The sequence below is a fragment of the Sebastes umbrosus genome, chromosome 2 (genome assembly GCF_015220745.1).
Source record: "Sebastes umbrosus isolate fSebUmb1 chromosome 2, fSebUmb1.pri, whole genome shotgun sequence".
Lineage (NCBI taxonomy): Eukaryota > Metazoa > Chordata > Actinopteri > Perciformes > Sebastidae > Sebastes > Sebastes umbrosus.
In genome coordinates, this window is record NC_051270.1 from 38,694,774 (window position 1) to 38,707,555 (window position 12,782).

The window sequence follows — 12,782 nt, forward strand, 5'->3', positions numbered from 1 at the left end:
CAATAGCGTAAAGTATAATATAGAATGGAGTAGTGTAGTATAGTACAGTAGTAGCAGTTTGTAGTTTGAGTATTGTATAATATATAGTAGTACAGTATAGGTAAGTCAAGTATATGGTAGTAGAGTGTAACAGAGTATAATATAAAGAAGTATAGTATAGTATATTATAGTATAGTACAATAGAGTATAGTATGATATAGAGTAATGTAGTGTAGTATTGTACAATAGAGTATATTATAATATTTAGTAGAATAGTATAGTATAGTAAATTTTAGTATAGGGTAGTAGAGTATAACATAGTATAATATAAAGTAGTATAGTATAGTATATTATTGTATAGTACAATGGTATATAGTATAATATAGAGTAGTGTAATATAGCATGTACAAGACAGTATAGTATAATATAGAATAGGGTAGTGTAGTATAGTACAGTACAATAGAGTATTGTATAATATATAGTAGTATAGTATAGTAAAGTATAGTATGGTGTAGTAGAGTGTAACAGGGTATAATATAAAGAAGTATGGTATAGTATAGTACAATAGAGTATAGTGTAATATAGAGTAGTGTAGTAAAGCATAGTACAATAGAGTATAGTATGAAATAGAGTACTGTAGTGTAGTATTGTACAAGAGAGTATAGTACAATATAGAATAGGGTAGTGTAGTATAGTACAATAGAGTATTGTATAATATATAGTAGTATAGTTTAGTATGTATAGTAAAGTCTAGTATTAGGTAGTAGAGTATAACAGTATAATATAAAGTAGCGTAGTGGAGTATAGTACAATAGAGTATTGTATAATATATAGTAGTATAGTACAGTAAAATCTAGTATTAAGTAGTAGAGTATAACAGAGTATAATATAAAGTAGTATAGTATAGTATAGTACAATAGAGTATAGTATAATATAGAATAGTGTAGTGTAGTAAAGTACAAAAGGGTATTGTATAATATATAGCAGTATAGTATAATAAAGTCTAGTATTAGGTAGTAGAGTATAACAGAGTATAATATAAAGTAGTGTAGTGTAGTACAGTACAATAGAGTATTGTATAATTGATAGTAGTAAAGTCTAGTATTAGGTAGCAGAGTATAACAGTATAATATAGAGTAGTGTAGTGTAGTATAGTACAATAGAGCATTGTATAATATGCAGTAGTATAGAATAGCATAGTGCAATAGAATATAGTATAATATAGAATAGCATAGTACAATAGCATATAGTATAATATAGAGTAGTATAGTACAATAAAGTACTATGACCAATAGTAGTATAGTATAGTTTCCAGTGGAGACCAGTGTCCCCTGTGAAACCAAAAGTTTTAAGTTACGTGGCGTACGTACTGTAGCCTAACTACATATCAAACTTAGCCTACTTATTAGAACCCAAACCTCAATCTGTGGCTAACCCTAACCAAGTTGTTTCCTGTGAACGCAAACGTTTATTTTGAAAAGACTGCGTATGCATGTAAAGAGCGGAAATTGACACGTGTGAAACTGAGACTAGAAGGGTACCTAGAGGGTCACAGTGTGAAGTGTAGGGCCAGTGAGTGAGAACATGTTGCAGCATAGTATAGTACTGTATGTAGAAGAGCAGAGTAGCGTACAAGTAGTTAAGCCAAGGCAGTAAAGTATAGAATATTATAGTATAGTATATACCCTATGTACCACATATGTATCACAAATGAAAAGTTCAATTCATAAGCAGTAAACAGTTCGATGCAATGAGGGGCTTTGCTGCTCGGCTCCATACTAACTGGGCCTGGTATAACCAGCAGCTTACTGTATGGTGGGTTAATGTTAGCCAACTTTACATAGATCTCGCTGTAACTGACATCATTAAGTAAATCCCCTGACTTTAAAGCTCCATGTACCCATGGCAACACGGTCTATATATCCTCTGAATTATTATGAACTAGTCTTTGGAACCACGTGAAAGGGGGCATGTCATCACTGAAGGGAGCCATTATGAAAAAATGAAAAAAAAAAAATCAAACAGATGGTTATTGAAAACAGAATCAGCTGAGCCCAGTCGTCACATATTAGACATTCTTTCCTACTGCTCCATTTCTCCTTCATTCTGCCGTTCAGGTTTCCACAGCCTCTTAAAAGTGACTCAAATAGACGTGGCAGCATAACAATGTGTGAGCAGAAAGCTCCCACAGCGACAAAAATATTAAAACCTGTAAAAAAAAACAACCTCATACACTGCCTCTATGGCTACTCAGAGCAATGAAAACACAGCATGCTGGGCTCAGTTCACACCATGACACATCCATACATGAGCATGGACTGCTCATTATGTTGATGCAGTTCCTCGCTTAAAGGTAATACTCACTATAAATGATGTCGGTATTAACAAGCACATCCACTTTAACGTGTCGCTTTAAGGGCCATCTGGTTGTACTATTTTATTTATAGTGCAGTTACTGTACAGTAATTGTGGCTGTGTGTTTTTGTTGTGTGTGCTATGTGATTCCAAATCAACTGCGGTTGATATGGCAATAGATTATTGAATCAAATAATCATTGAATAGAATTAAAGTTGTTAATTAAAGTGGCAGTAGGCAGTATATTTTTGGCATCATTGGGCAAAAAGTTCCATAATAACCTTTCAGCATATTGTAATTCAAGTGTTCTGAGAGATAACTAGACTTCTGCTCCTCCTCATGGCTCTGTTTTCAGGCTTTAGAACATCTAGCCCGTGACGGGAGACTTTGACCAATCACAGGTCATTTCATTGAGAGAGTGTTGCTATTGGCTGTGCTCCAGTCATGTGACCGGAATAGGCATTAACGTAACATAATATTGATTCATATTTGATCAGGGCTGACTAGTTTGACCGTTTGGTTGGAGTTCGCGAGTGATTGACAGCCGGCTCTCATAGACGGCAGATGGACAGCAGACCTCAGATCAGCTCTTACTGCTTGTTTTCCTCCAGTCTGTGAAATCACGCAGATGCCGTTAGGAGCACCGGAGGACTCAGAGGAACATGATTTTTTTCAGGTTACCTGTTTCATGTACTACTGTCACGATATAGGGACCGTTTTATAAAAATAACTTTTTTTATATATCTTATATCATATTTGCTCCAATCTCGCCTACTGATGCTTTAATGAAATTTGTTTTCTTACAACAACATTTTACATTTTTATGATCTTACAGAACACCTGATGTGAAATTACACAACATTTCCCTGACTAGCTGGAGAGAATCCTAAACTGATGTCAGAATGTATCAAATTCATTGGCTGAGTCTGTATGGAATATAATGTACATTGTCTAGACTCTAAAGTATGTTATTCCAGAAATTCCACAAGCACTGTGAAGCCTACAAATGATATAAATATTATTGAATTTTCTTCCTCTCACATTACTCTTTTTGTTGACCAAATTCTTTAAATTCCTTTCTGTGTGTTACCATTTCTGGCTGAACTCCATAGAGCATTGTGTCTGAGTGTGTGTGGGAAGACTTGAAGACTGCAGCGTGACAAACACGCCATGCCCACACAAATAGTTTGTTGTTAGTCACAACCCATCGACAGTCCCAGGGTTCTGTGTCTAGCCCATAGACTGTATATAAGAAGTGGACGTAGAAACCGTGAAAAAATGTCAAAAGTCAAAAAATTACGTCCTATTGTCTTTTCCTAACCACTTTTCCTCAACCGCGATGGAAAACGATATGAGGTCAAGGAAACATCAGAAGGAGAATTCAGAAGGACTTAGGAAAAGCTGCAGATGTTAGTGACGCGGGTCTGCTGTGGTGAAACTACAATGTTCTGAAGACGGACTACAAAAGGTGCTGCATCCCCCGTGCGTTGTTAAATAGGTCTTTCAATGACAGGCTGCTTCACCCGCGGTGTGTTAAAGAGAGATACCACAGGTCCTCCTGCTGCTGGAACACTCTATCAACATATAATAAAGGATCATCTGACCTAACGTGGACAACTTCTTTTTGGGACATGTAATATTTATTTATGTTGATTATTTGTTAATTGATTGTTTACTCATTTTCTTCATTTTATTGGTTATTCTTGTTTTTTTTTTTCTGAGGTATTTGTTACATGTTTGGAATAAATAATTAATTAAAAATAAAGTGAAATGAAATGGTTGTCACTGTCCACTGATATTAAACATGAATCCCAATTAGTGTATGAGCGTTTGAAAATATTATGCAAGATAAGCATATAGTTTGTTATCATGAACGGCCGAATGGTGCGTCGCTTTAAATTATGCGGCCGCAAGGAATTGTGGGATGTTCTTCTCTCTTTTCCTTTGGCAAAGGATGCTCCAGTGTATGCTATGCTAAAGGAGATAATAAAGGAAGCACTGAAGCTCCCTTCTTCAGCATTCAGAGGATTCGACCAGCTATTATCACGGCTGCTACTCAGATACTTCCGGGTCATTTCACTCCGTTAGGAACCCTCCTAACCAAAAAAGGACTATTCGACCACAGCCCAGAAGTGACACGAAAGGGGTGGAGCTAAGTACAACCGAACGCTGAATACATGAGACCGGCACATACAAGTATACTTTGCAAAAAGTCAAGGCGTGCCGCCTTTTGGGGGAAAGAAAACCGAAGATCCCATAGACTTCAATGCAATTTGACAGTGTTTGGATTGTAATTTTGACAAGCTCGTATGCATTCATCTCTCAAACATTAAGATAATTCTTTGGCCATTTTGCCTTTATTAGATAGTGAGAGTTGTGAAAGGAGGAGAGAGAGAGGGTATGACATGCAGCACAGGGGCGCAGGTCAGATTCGAACCCTGGGCCGCTGCGGTAAGGACTTAGCCTTGGTACATGGGGCGCCCAATTTACCAGGTGACCTACCGGAGCGCCCCTACAAACGTTTGTTTTATACACATGTCTAATAATTATTTTGCGATCTTGCCTGAACCCGAGCGCTCTCGATACCTTAATAAATTCAGGTTGATCACCATCATGTCCCTTCAGTCTTCCCCCGTCCAACACAGTGGTTGGATATTGCTTATCCAGACATCTCTACATATTTGACTGAATCCCGTTATGCTAAGTATTGTCTGTAAATAACCAGCCTGTTAATAACCAACTGTTTGATCTGTAGGATGAGATTTAGTTTAGCTATGCTAGTCACTTTCACCAGCATCATTTAGCCATTTACCACACTGACAGTGAATATTCACGTATCGTATGAGCCTCAAATGTCAGTGTGAAAGCCTCGGTTAACCCGCTACACAAGGAGCACAGAGTGGGATCAGAAAGGAGGCATTATTATAGCGGGGTGCATTAGAGGCTGTGAGAATCATGACTCATCACATTTACTACCTTCTCCCCCTTTAATCACAGGACTATCCCCATCATGACGCACTGACAGTTTAGGAGTCCTATAGAGAGTTACCCTCAGAGGAAACGTATTGTTGTCTGGGACTAGGTACATTCTTTTTCAACTTGTTTCGTCTCAGGCTATTAGAATTAAAATTGTGGAGCTCAGATGAAATTTTGGCCAAGATGGAGACACCGTCCGGGTGAAAGACGGAACGGCCGGTCCTGAGGGAGTTATAAGCGGAGCGAAAAGCCTGTTGATGAGCAGAAGGAACTGTAGAATAATGAATCAAAACGACACGTTTGATGTGCACATAAGCACGAAGGGTTCTGTGGTTCAAAACTACACTAAATGTAACCAGCAGATATCTGTTGCATCCGTGCGTAATTGTGGCTTGACAAGTGGGAAGCGATGCGTATGTGTGTATATATGTATGTACATATTAAATGTTAAATGTAAGATATAATTTTTTTGTATTCTGGCACTGGTGTTATGTTTTGTTATGTTTGTTATGCTATGTTTGGAAAAAAGGAATACAATTTTCCAAAATAGAATACTGTGATTATGTGTATAAATTTGAGATTTTTAAATTATCTTTACCGTACTAAAAATGTAGCAGACACGCTTTTAACCTGTGCATAACTCTGGTTACAGCCTTTACACCTTGCTCATAATACACAATACTGCTAAGAGTAGAGCAAATGAAAGGTATTGAACATCATGCCCCCCCAAATTTCAGCAAAATGAAGTGGAGGATATGAGCTTGTAGAGGTTGCACTATGATATAGTGAACATACAACATATTTGCATCAAGCAGTCAATGCCACATGATCACAAATCACTGTATCTACTGATGAACTGTCGTTGTAGTATTTTACTTTATCGGACTGAAGACAGTCAGATAGTGTTTTCTTAAAGAATCAGGAAAAGAGGAGCATATGTCTCACTGGAGTCCATTGCATGTGTCAGCTGCTGTTACCTCACTGTAGGCTTTGATGTGACTGCTCCTCATCTCCTCCCCTGCCATCCAAGCACTGCCGTTTAGAAACTGTCCGTTAAAGGGTGCCAGCTTGTCTGGGCTCGGGAAGCTGCAGCCTCTGAAGAGAAAACATACAGAGACAGCTGAAAACCAAGCAAAACCTCACTGCATGACTCATTCAAATAAACATTACGCTATTAGAGTTAGACTGATATGGGATTTAGAAGTCCCTCTTCATGCCAAAACTATCTAAAAGTCATATTATATTTTGTGTTTCACATTTAAAACCCATGTACTGAATGTCTTTTCACTGAGTTATCGGATTAAAGGTATCCCGCTACGGCACAACATTTTTACAAGTAGGTGCGCGCGCGCAGGCAAAGCAACACACATTCCTAACACCAACTCCTTGTTATTCCACAGATCAACAGTTGGTGGCGGTTGATGTGCAAAGAAATGTAGCAATGTGCCAACAAAGGCAGTTTAAAGGGACTGTTTGTAACTTCTCACTCGTATAAATCATTACGGGTCGGTGTCATTTGCGCGCTCGTGTGTGGCTACGCTGTTCAGACTCAGACTCCAACACAAACTACACGGAAGCACCAAAACCTCTTGGTTGTATCTAGTGAAGCCCGTCTGTTAAACAGTGTTGGCCGCGGTTGGAGGACGCGGGGGAGACCGTAGCTTTGGTCTCCAGGACCGGAGTCTCTGCTGTACTCTGCTCCTCTGCTCCTCTGCCTGCCTTCACTCACACACCGTGCTCGTTCTCTCTCTCTCTCTCTCTCTCCACCTCTCACATGCATTCGCGCACACTCCACACAGCAGAAGAGTTAGTTTAGCTCTGAGAATATCTAGTGAATGTACAGTGGACGTTTGTGCAGAAATAAATGCTGCAGCTCCCCCAGACCAACAGAGGTTTCCCGTGTCTTGTGAAGTGACGGGGCTCCGCAGAGAGAAACGTTATCGTCTCCAACCAAAACTCCGGCGTCTCCCCTGTTCCCTCCGGCCGCGGTCGGGAGGCTGAGGCAGGAAAAGACACTAGGATCAGCATTGATTCATGGAGAGACCTTCGTCTGGTCAGCTAACATTACTGCCAAGCAGCTGAAATATAGAGTGATATCTCCTATCTGTGTAGCTCCTCTTAGGACGCTGATTAGTCAGGTCACTGACAAACGCATTACTTGAAGCCTGACCAGATGGATGGTTGTGTGATATGTGATTCTGCGATTCGCACATGATCTCGTGACATTGCGAGAATCCAGCTGCCGTGCAACGTAATTTTCCACCCGGTATTAACCTGCATCTTTATGCTATCTGGATAATGACATCCGATCACAGGCTTTTGCTTTATACCCGATATTAATGTTCTTGTTATCTTGATTCTGCCTGCATTGTGATCAGATGTCTATATGCAAATTATGTAGGTGGAGCTGGCAGTGTGTCTGAGGCTAAAGGAAGCCATGCAGGATACTCTCGGATAGTCGAAAGCATCAGTAGGCTACCGTTGTTTGGTAGCCTTGCTAACTAGGCTAATGTTACTTATACTGTAAGGCCGTGTTCAGACAGACAGCACTATGGCTTTGTTCAGACCTGGTATTAACATGCATTTCTTTCTTTTGCTTCTACACTTTCTCATTTAGCCTGATAAGATGCGTGTATTTTTGCATATCTAAGCGCAGCTTTCACCATTTTCTTCTGGCACATTCCTGAGAAATAAAGTGCTTCAACTTCTAGTACTGTGTTTTATTACCTGTGTAGGTCCCCTCCATTCCTCCCTGGCTCCACATTAGTGTCTTTGTCCTCCGTCTGGACGCTGTTATCAGCCATTTGTGGTCCACACACCTCCTCAGCAGGCCCTGTGGCTACACACATCCTCCAGATACTACTCTCCTACAGCGACACACACACATACAGACACACACACACACACAGTACAGTGAAGAAGTATAAGGGAAGCTCTATACTGGGAGGTAGAAAGCAAGCTTTATGAGCATATCAACCATCTGGCTGAGTGGGGTGACAGCCAAAGAAAAAGAAAACAGCAGTATGGTTTTATAGGTGCATGAACTGGGCCATAGTGTTTGGAGTTTAAGCTTACAGGAGGTAAAGCCATGTATGTTTCAATGGCTGTTAAAGGTGACAGTACAGTATGTGACCAGATTATTAAATGACATGATACAAACAAAATGGTTGTGTTCTTTAAATGGGTATTTATTATGTGTCAATTACTTTAAATATAGAGCAATCACAAAGTTGAATATCATGTGAAACAAGCATGAATTACTTGAATGATTTCTTGAAATGACTGTTTTTATGACAACACGGCTCTATTCACAAAGACTCCATTCATAAACTTCTGTTTGACTGTAAAGAATTTAATCTCAACATAAAAGCCAAATGGACACGGCTCTGATATCGTTTGGTGATTAAGAGTGATTGATGTTCAACCTGGCATGAATCAGCCCCAGAGGGGAAACGCTGCTCCATTAAATCACTGTTGAGCTCAGCTCGGGGTCAGGGTTGTATAGCAAGCCTGAGCTTCAGTCCATGAAGTGGTACAATGACAGCCGGCTGTAATTGGCGTGCAATCTGTTGTTGATGGATAATATATCTGTAGGACTATAGAAAGAGTGGCTTTTCTCAGTAACTTCTGACTTAGCACATTTATTTATTGATACATTATTATTATTATTGGATACCTTTAAGCCAATAACACATACAAGTTTCAGTATATCAATCTTTGGTCCAGATTGAAATATCTCAACAACTATTTGATGGCTTGTTGGGAAATTTACATCAGACCAGGTGGCAACCTCCGGGTCTGAAAAGTGAAGCCAATGCTGAAGTGCCTTAAACCTGCATTCTTTCTAACAGCCAGCAGGGGGCGACTCCTCTGGTTGCTAAAAGAAGTCCGTTTGTATAGAAGTCTATGAGAAAATGCCCCTGAGTTTATGGTCTCAAGAGCATAAAGCAGGGGATGTTTTAGGGCGTTTAGGGCACTGTATTATTGCTCTACTGTTTATACTGAAAATGAGGACAGAAGCAGCAGGTTACACCACTGTTCATTTTACTTGAATAGAAGTTGGTTTACTATATTTTGTGTTAAATATTAAACTGCCTTGTATCTTGAGAACTGAAGTAGCAGGTCCTGAAGTTGCACTTTTTACTATTTTCGAATAAAAGCTGTATGTATTTGCCATTAATGGTTGTGTTTACTCCATAATTCATTTATCCCTGATTCCCTTACAAGAAAAACTTTGAGGAATCCTGACCCAAACTGTCCAGTATCAGCTATTTATTTCAGTCACACTGATTGAATTTTTTGCAAAAAGAGTTACTGTATCATTTTCCAGTCATTGAATTGTATCGTATCGTATCGTATCGTATCGCTCTAGATGAGCCAAATATGTAGCTTGCTGTTGATGGAAATAAGGTCCACGAGGGATTTTGAAGGCTCATAATCATTTAAACTGCATCATACTGATTTTATCAAAAGTGAATATGTATATTTTATTGGAATACAAATGCTAGAAATAAAAAAGTTAGCATTTAAAAAAGATGTAAGGCTGACGGAACAGATTTTTCTAATAGACCTATGGTACCTGCTTCAGCCTTCTCGACTGTAGACAAAGCCTTCATAACCTGCTGCCGCTCACTGTTATAGGCCTCTACTCAACCAGAAAGACCAAAAAATGAAGAAGAAAATGATCATAGGTATCAGGGGCATATATAACCATAACGCCCATGTTGCATGTTACCCCTCTATATCACCATAGTGACTGGTAAATCCAACCATGTGTACCCTACATGGATCAGAAGACACCAATTCACTCACTAAAAAACCCTAATGCAATCTTAGGCGGGAAACAGCAACAACATGCCCTGATGTATCAGATTTACTGGTGTTAATAAATGATGCCATTTTAAAAATATCCCCTTAAATACATGGAGTAATAAAGACGATATCTCTGATTCTCCTGCAACGACTTTGATACTTAAAAAAAATGTTTAATGTCCGATGTGAGTCCAACAATGTTATAGAAGTGCTGAATCAGTGGAGTACGATTATAAGTACACCGCCAATGGAAATGGGTGCATTAGATGTATACACCGATCAGCCATAACATTAGGACAGCATGGTCACTGCAGACCGGGAACATCCCACAGGAGCTGCAGTTCTGGAGATGCTCTGACCCAGTCGTCTAGCCAGCACTATTTGACCCTTTTCAAAGTCGCTAACATCCTTACGCTAGCCCATTTTCTCTGTTTCCAACACAAAGTCTCATCTCATCTCTCATCTCATCTTCAACCGCTTATCCGGGATCGGATTGCGGGGGCAACAGCTCCCTTTCCGGGGCCACATTAACCAGCTCTGACTGGGGGATCCCGAGGCGTTCCCAGGCCAGTGTGGAGATATAATCTCTCCACCTAGTCCTGGGTCTTCCCCGTGTCCTCCTCCCAGCTGGTCGTGCCTGGAACACCTCCCTAGGGAGGCGCCCAGGGGGGAGGGCATCCTTACTAGATGCCCGAACCACCTCAGCTGGCTCCTTTCAACGTAAAGGAGTAGCGGCTCTACTCCGAGTCCCTCATGGATGACTGAGCTTCTCACCCTAGCTCTAAGGGAGACGCCAGCCACCCTCCTGAGGAAACCCATTTCGGCCGCTTGTACCCGCGTCTAGTTCTTTGGGTCATGAGCCAGCACTCATGACCATAGGTGAGAGTAGGAACAAAGATTGACCGGTAGATCGAGAGCTTTGCCTTCCGGCTCAGCTCTCTTTTCGTCACAACAGTGAGGTAAAGCGAATGCAATACCGCCCCCGCTGCTCCGATTCTCTGGCCAATCTCACGTTCCATTGTCCCCTCAACACAAAGTTCAAAATGTTCACTTGCTGCCTAATGTATCCCACCCGCTGCCAGGTGCCATTGTAACGAGATAATGAATGTTATTCACTTCACCTTTCAGTGGTCTTAATGTTATGGCTGATCTGTGTATGTTGCAGAAAGAAGGGTATGCCATGTGAGTGTAGGGGTGGACTGCCTGAATGAGCACATTTTGGAATTTTGCTTAAAAATTGTGTAACAATTTATTGGAAACATAATTAAATTGAATGAAATAACAAAATGTGTGAAAACAAAATCTCAGTATTGATATACAGTATATATTGCAGAAACAGCGCAGCACAACAAACCCCGTCTTTGTCTGAATGTTTGACATTCAGGTCAGCCACAGCTCTCAGTCTACCAACACACCAACACAGGGCATGTGATTATCATCACATTTAGACAAGAAACTCTCCCCACAGTGCACATAGCACAGCGTTAGCACGTTGATACCATGTCAAGGCTTGGGCTATACAAACACTTATTTGTACGTAGCCTACTATTCTGCCAAGAATAAAAATTGGTAAATGTATTGCTAATGGTATATTAAATAATGGATGTTTTAGTTCAGTCGTTTGACAGGAATGAAACACCCTTTACTGTCTGGAGCCACGTGTGCTGAAACATGTGCTGAACATCTTATTACTGGAAAATGAATACGACAATTCATCCTCATATCAGCCTCAGAGTCAGTAAACTGACTATGGCCAATGGCTTGGACACACGCTGAAAGGGAATGCCTCGTGACTACGATGTACTAAACCTGATCCTGACTTGTTAGTTCAAAGAAATATGAATTAAATCAAAGTCAGCATGGCTGTTCAAGACAAGACAATGTAACTTTTGCTGAACAGTGGCCTCTCTGGCCATAAGTGGTAAATAAAGAAAAATGGAATTCGAAAGTCGATTACTTCAATGACAACATGAGTAATGGCATGTTAACGCGAATGGGATGGATGGTTGTATGACTGCAAAGTTGGTCGAGTGAGGGTTCAAAAATACTGTGCAATGACAAAGTAACACTATATCCATTAAATTCAGGATTAATCTCCTTGAACGATGGACTTTGGCTTGATGTGAGGTGTTCATGTTTGATTGGTTTTCAGGCTCCACCATATTCTGAAGCTCAAAGTCAGATATATTGGCGCTTTCAGAAAGATCTTCCCTTCAATTTTCCAAGGACCCCCTCATAATCGTAACACCGATTAAGCAGATGCTTACTACCATTTGTACTCTTAGATGCCATAGGAGCTATTTGTATTCACTATGAAACTAAATACCAGTTTCATAGTGATAAACAGAAACACATTTCAATTTGAATCATATTAATACCACTTATTTACTTTTAAACAGAGGGTCATTTTATTCAAATTGCATTTTGACTCAAAACGCATTTGTACTGTTCAAGTAATTGATCTTAAATCTTTTGGAAAATCAACAGTAGCAAGAGTGACAGAGTCCTAATAAATCGTGACGTTTAAAGGGACTGTTTGTAACTTCTTACACGTAAAAATCACCCGGGTCGGTGTCCCATGCGCGCTCGAGTGTGGCTACGCTGTTCAGACTCCAACACAAACTACACGGAAGCACCAAAACCTCTTGGTTGTATCTAGT

The 12,782-nt window shown here is 40.1% G+C and overlaps 1 protein-coding gene across 3 annotated transcripts in view; it reads right to left on the minus strand.

The window, feature by feature from the left end:
* The window catches only part of il16 (interleukin 16), a 92,503-nt gene that overhangs the window by 33,536 nt on the left and 46,185 nt on the right, over positions 1-12,782 (minus strand). For all 3 annotated transcript variants that reach the window (XM_037795507.1, XM_037795500.1, XM_037795492.1), the window contains 2 exons: positions 8,038-8,177; positions 6,288-6,405 (listed from right to left, as the gene is read on the minus strand). In XM_037795507.1, the coding sequence (XP_037651435.1) occupies positions 6,288-6,405; positions 8,038-8,159 (240 nt within the window). In that variant the 5' untranslated portion in view covers positions 8,160-8,177. The remainder of the gene's footprint in view (positions 1-6,287; positions 6,406-8,037; positions 8,178-12,782) is intronic.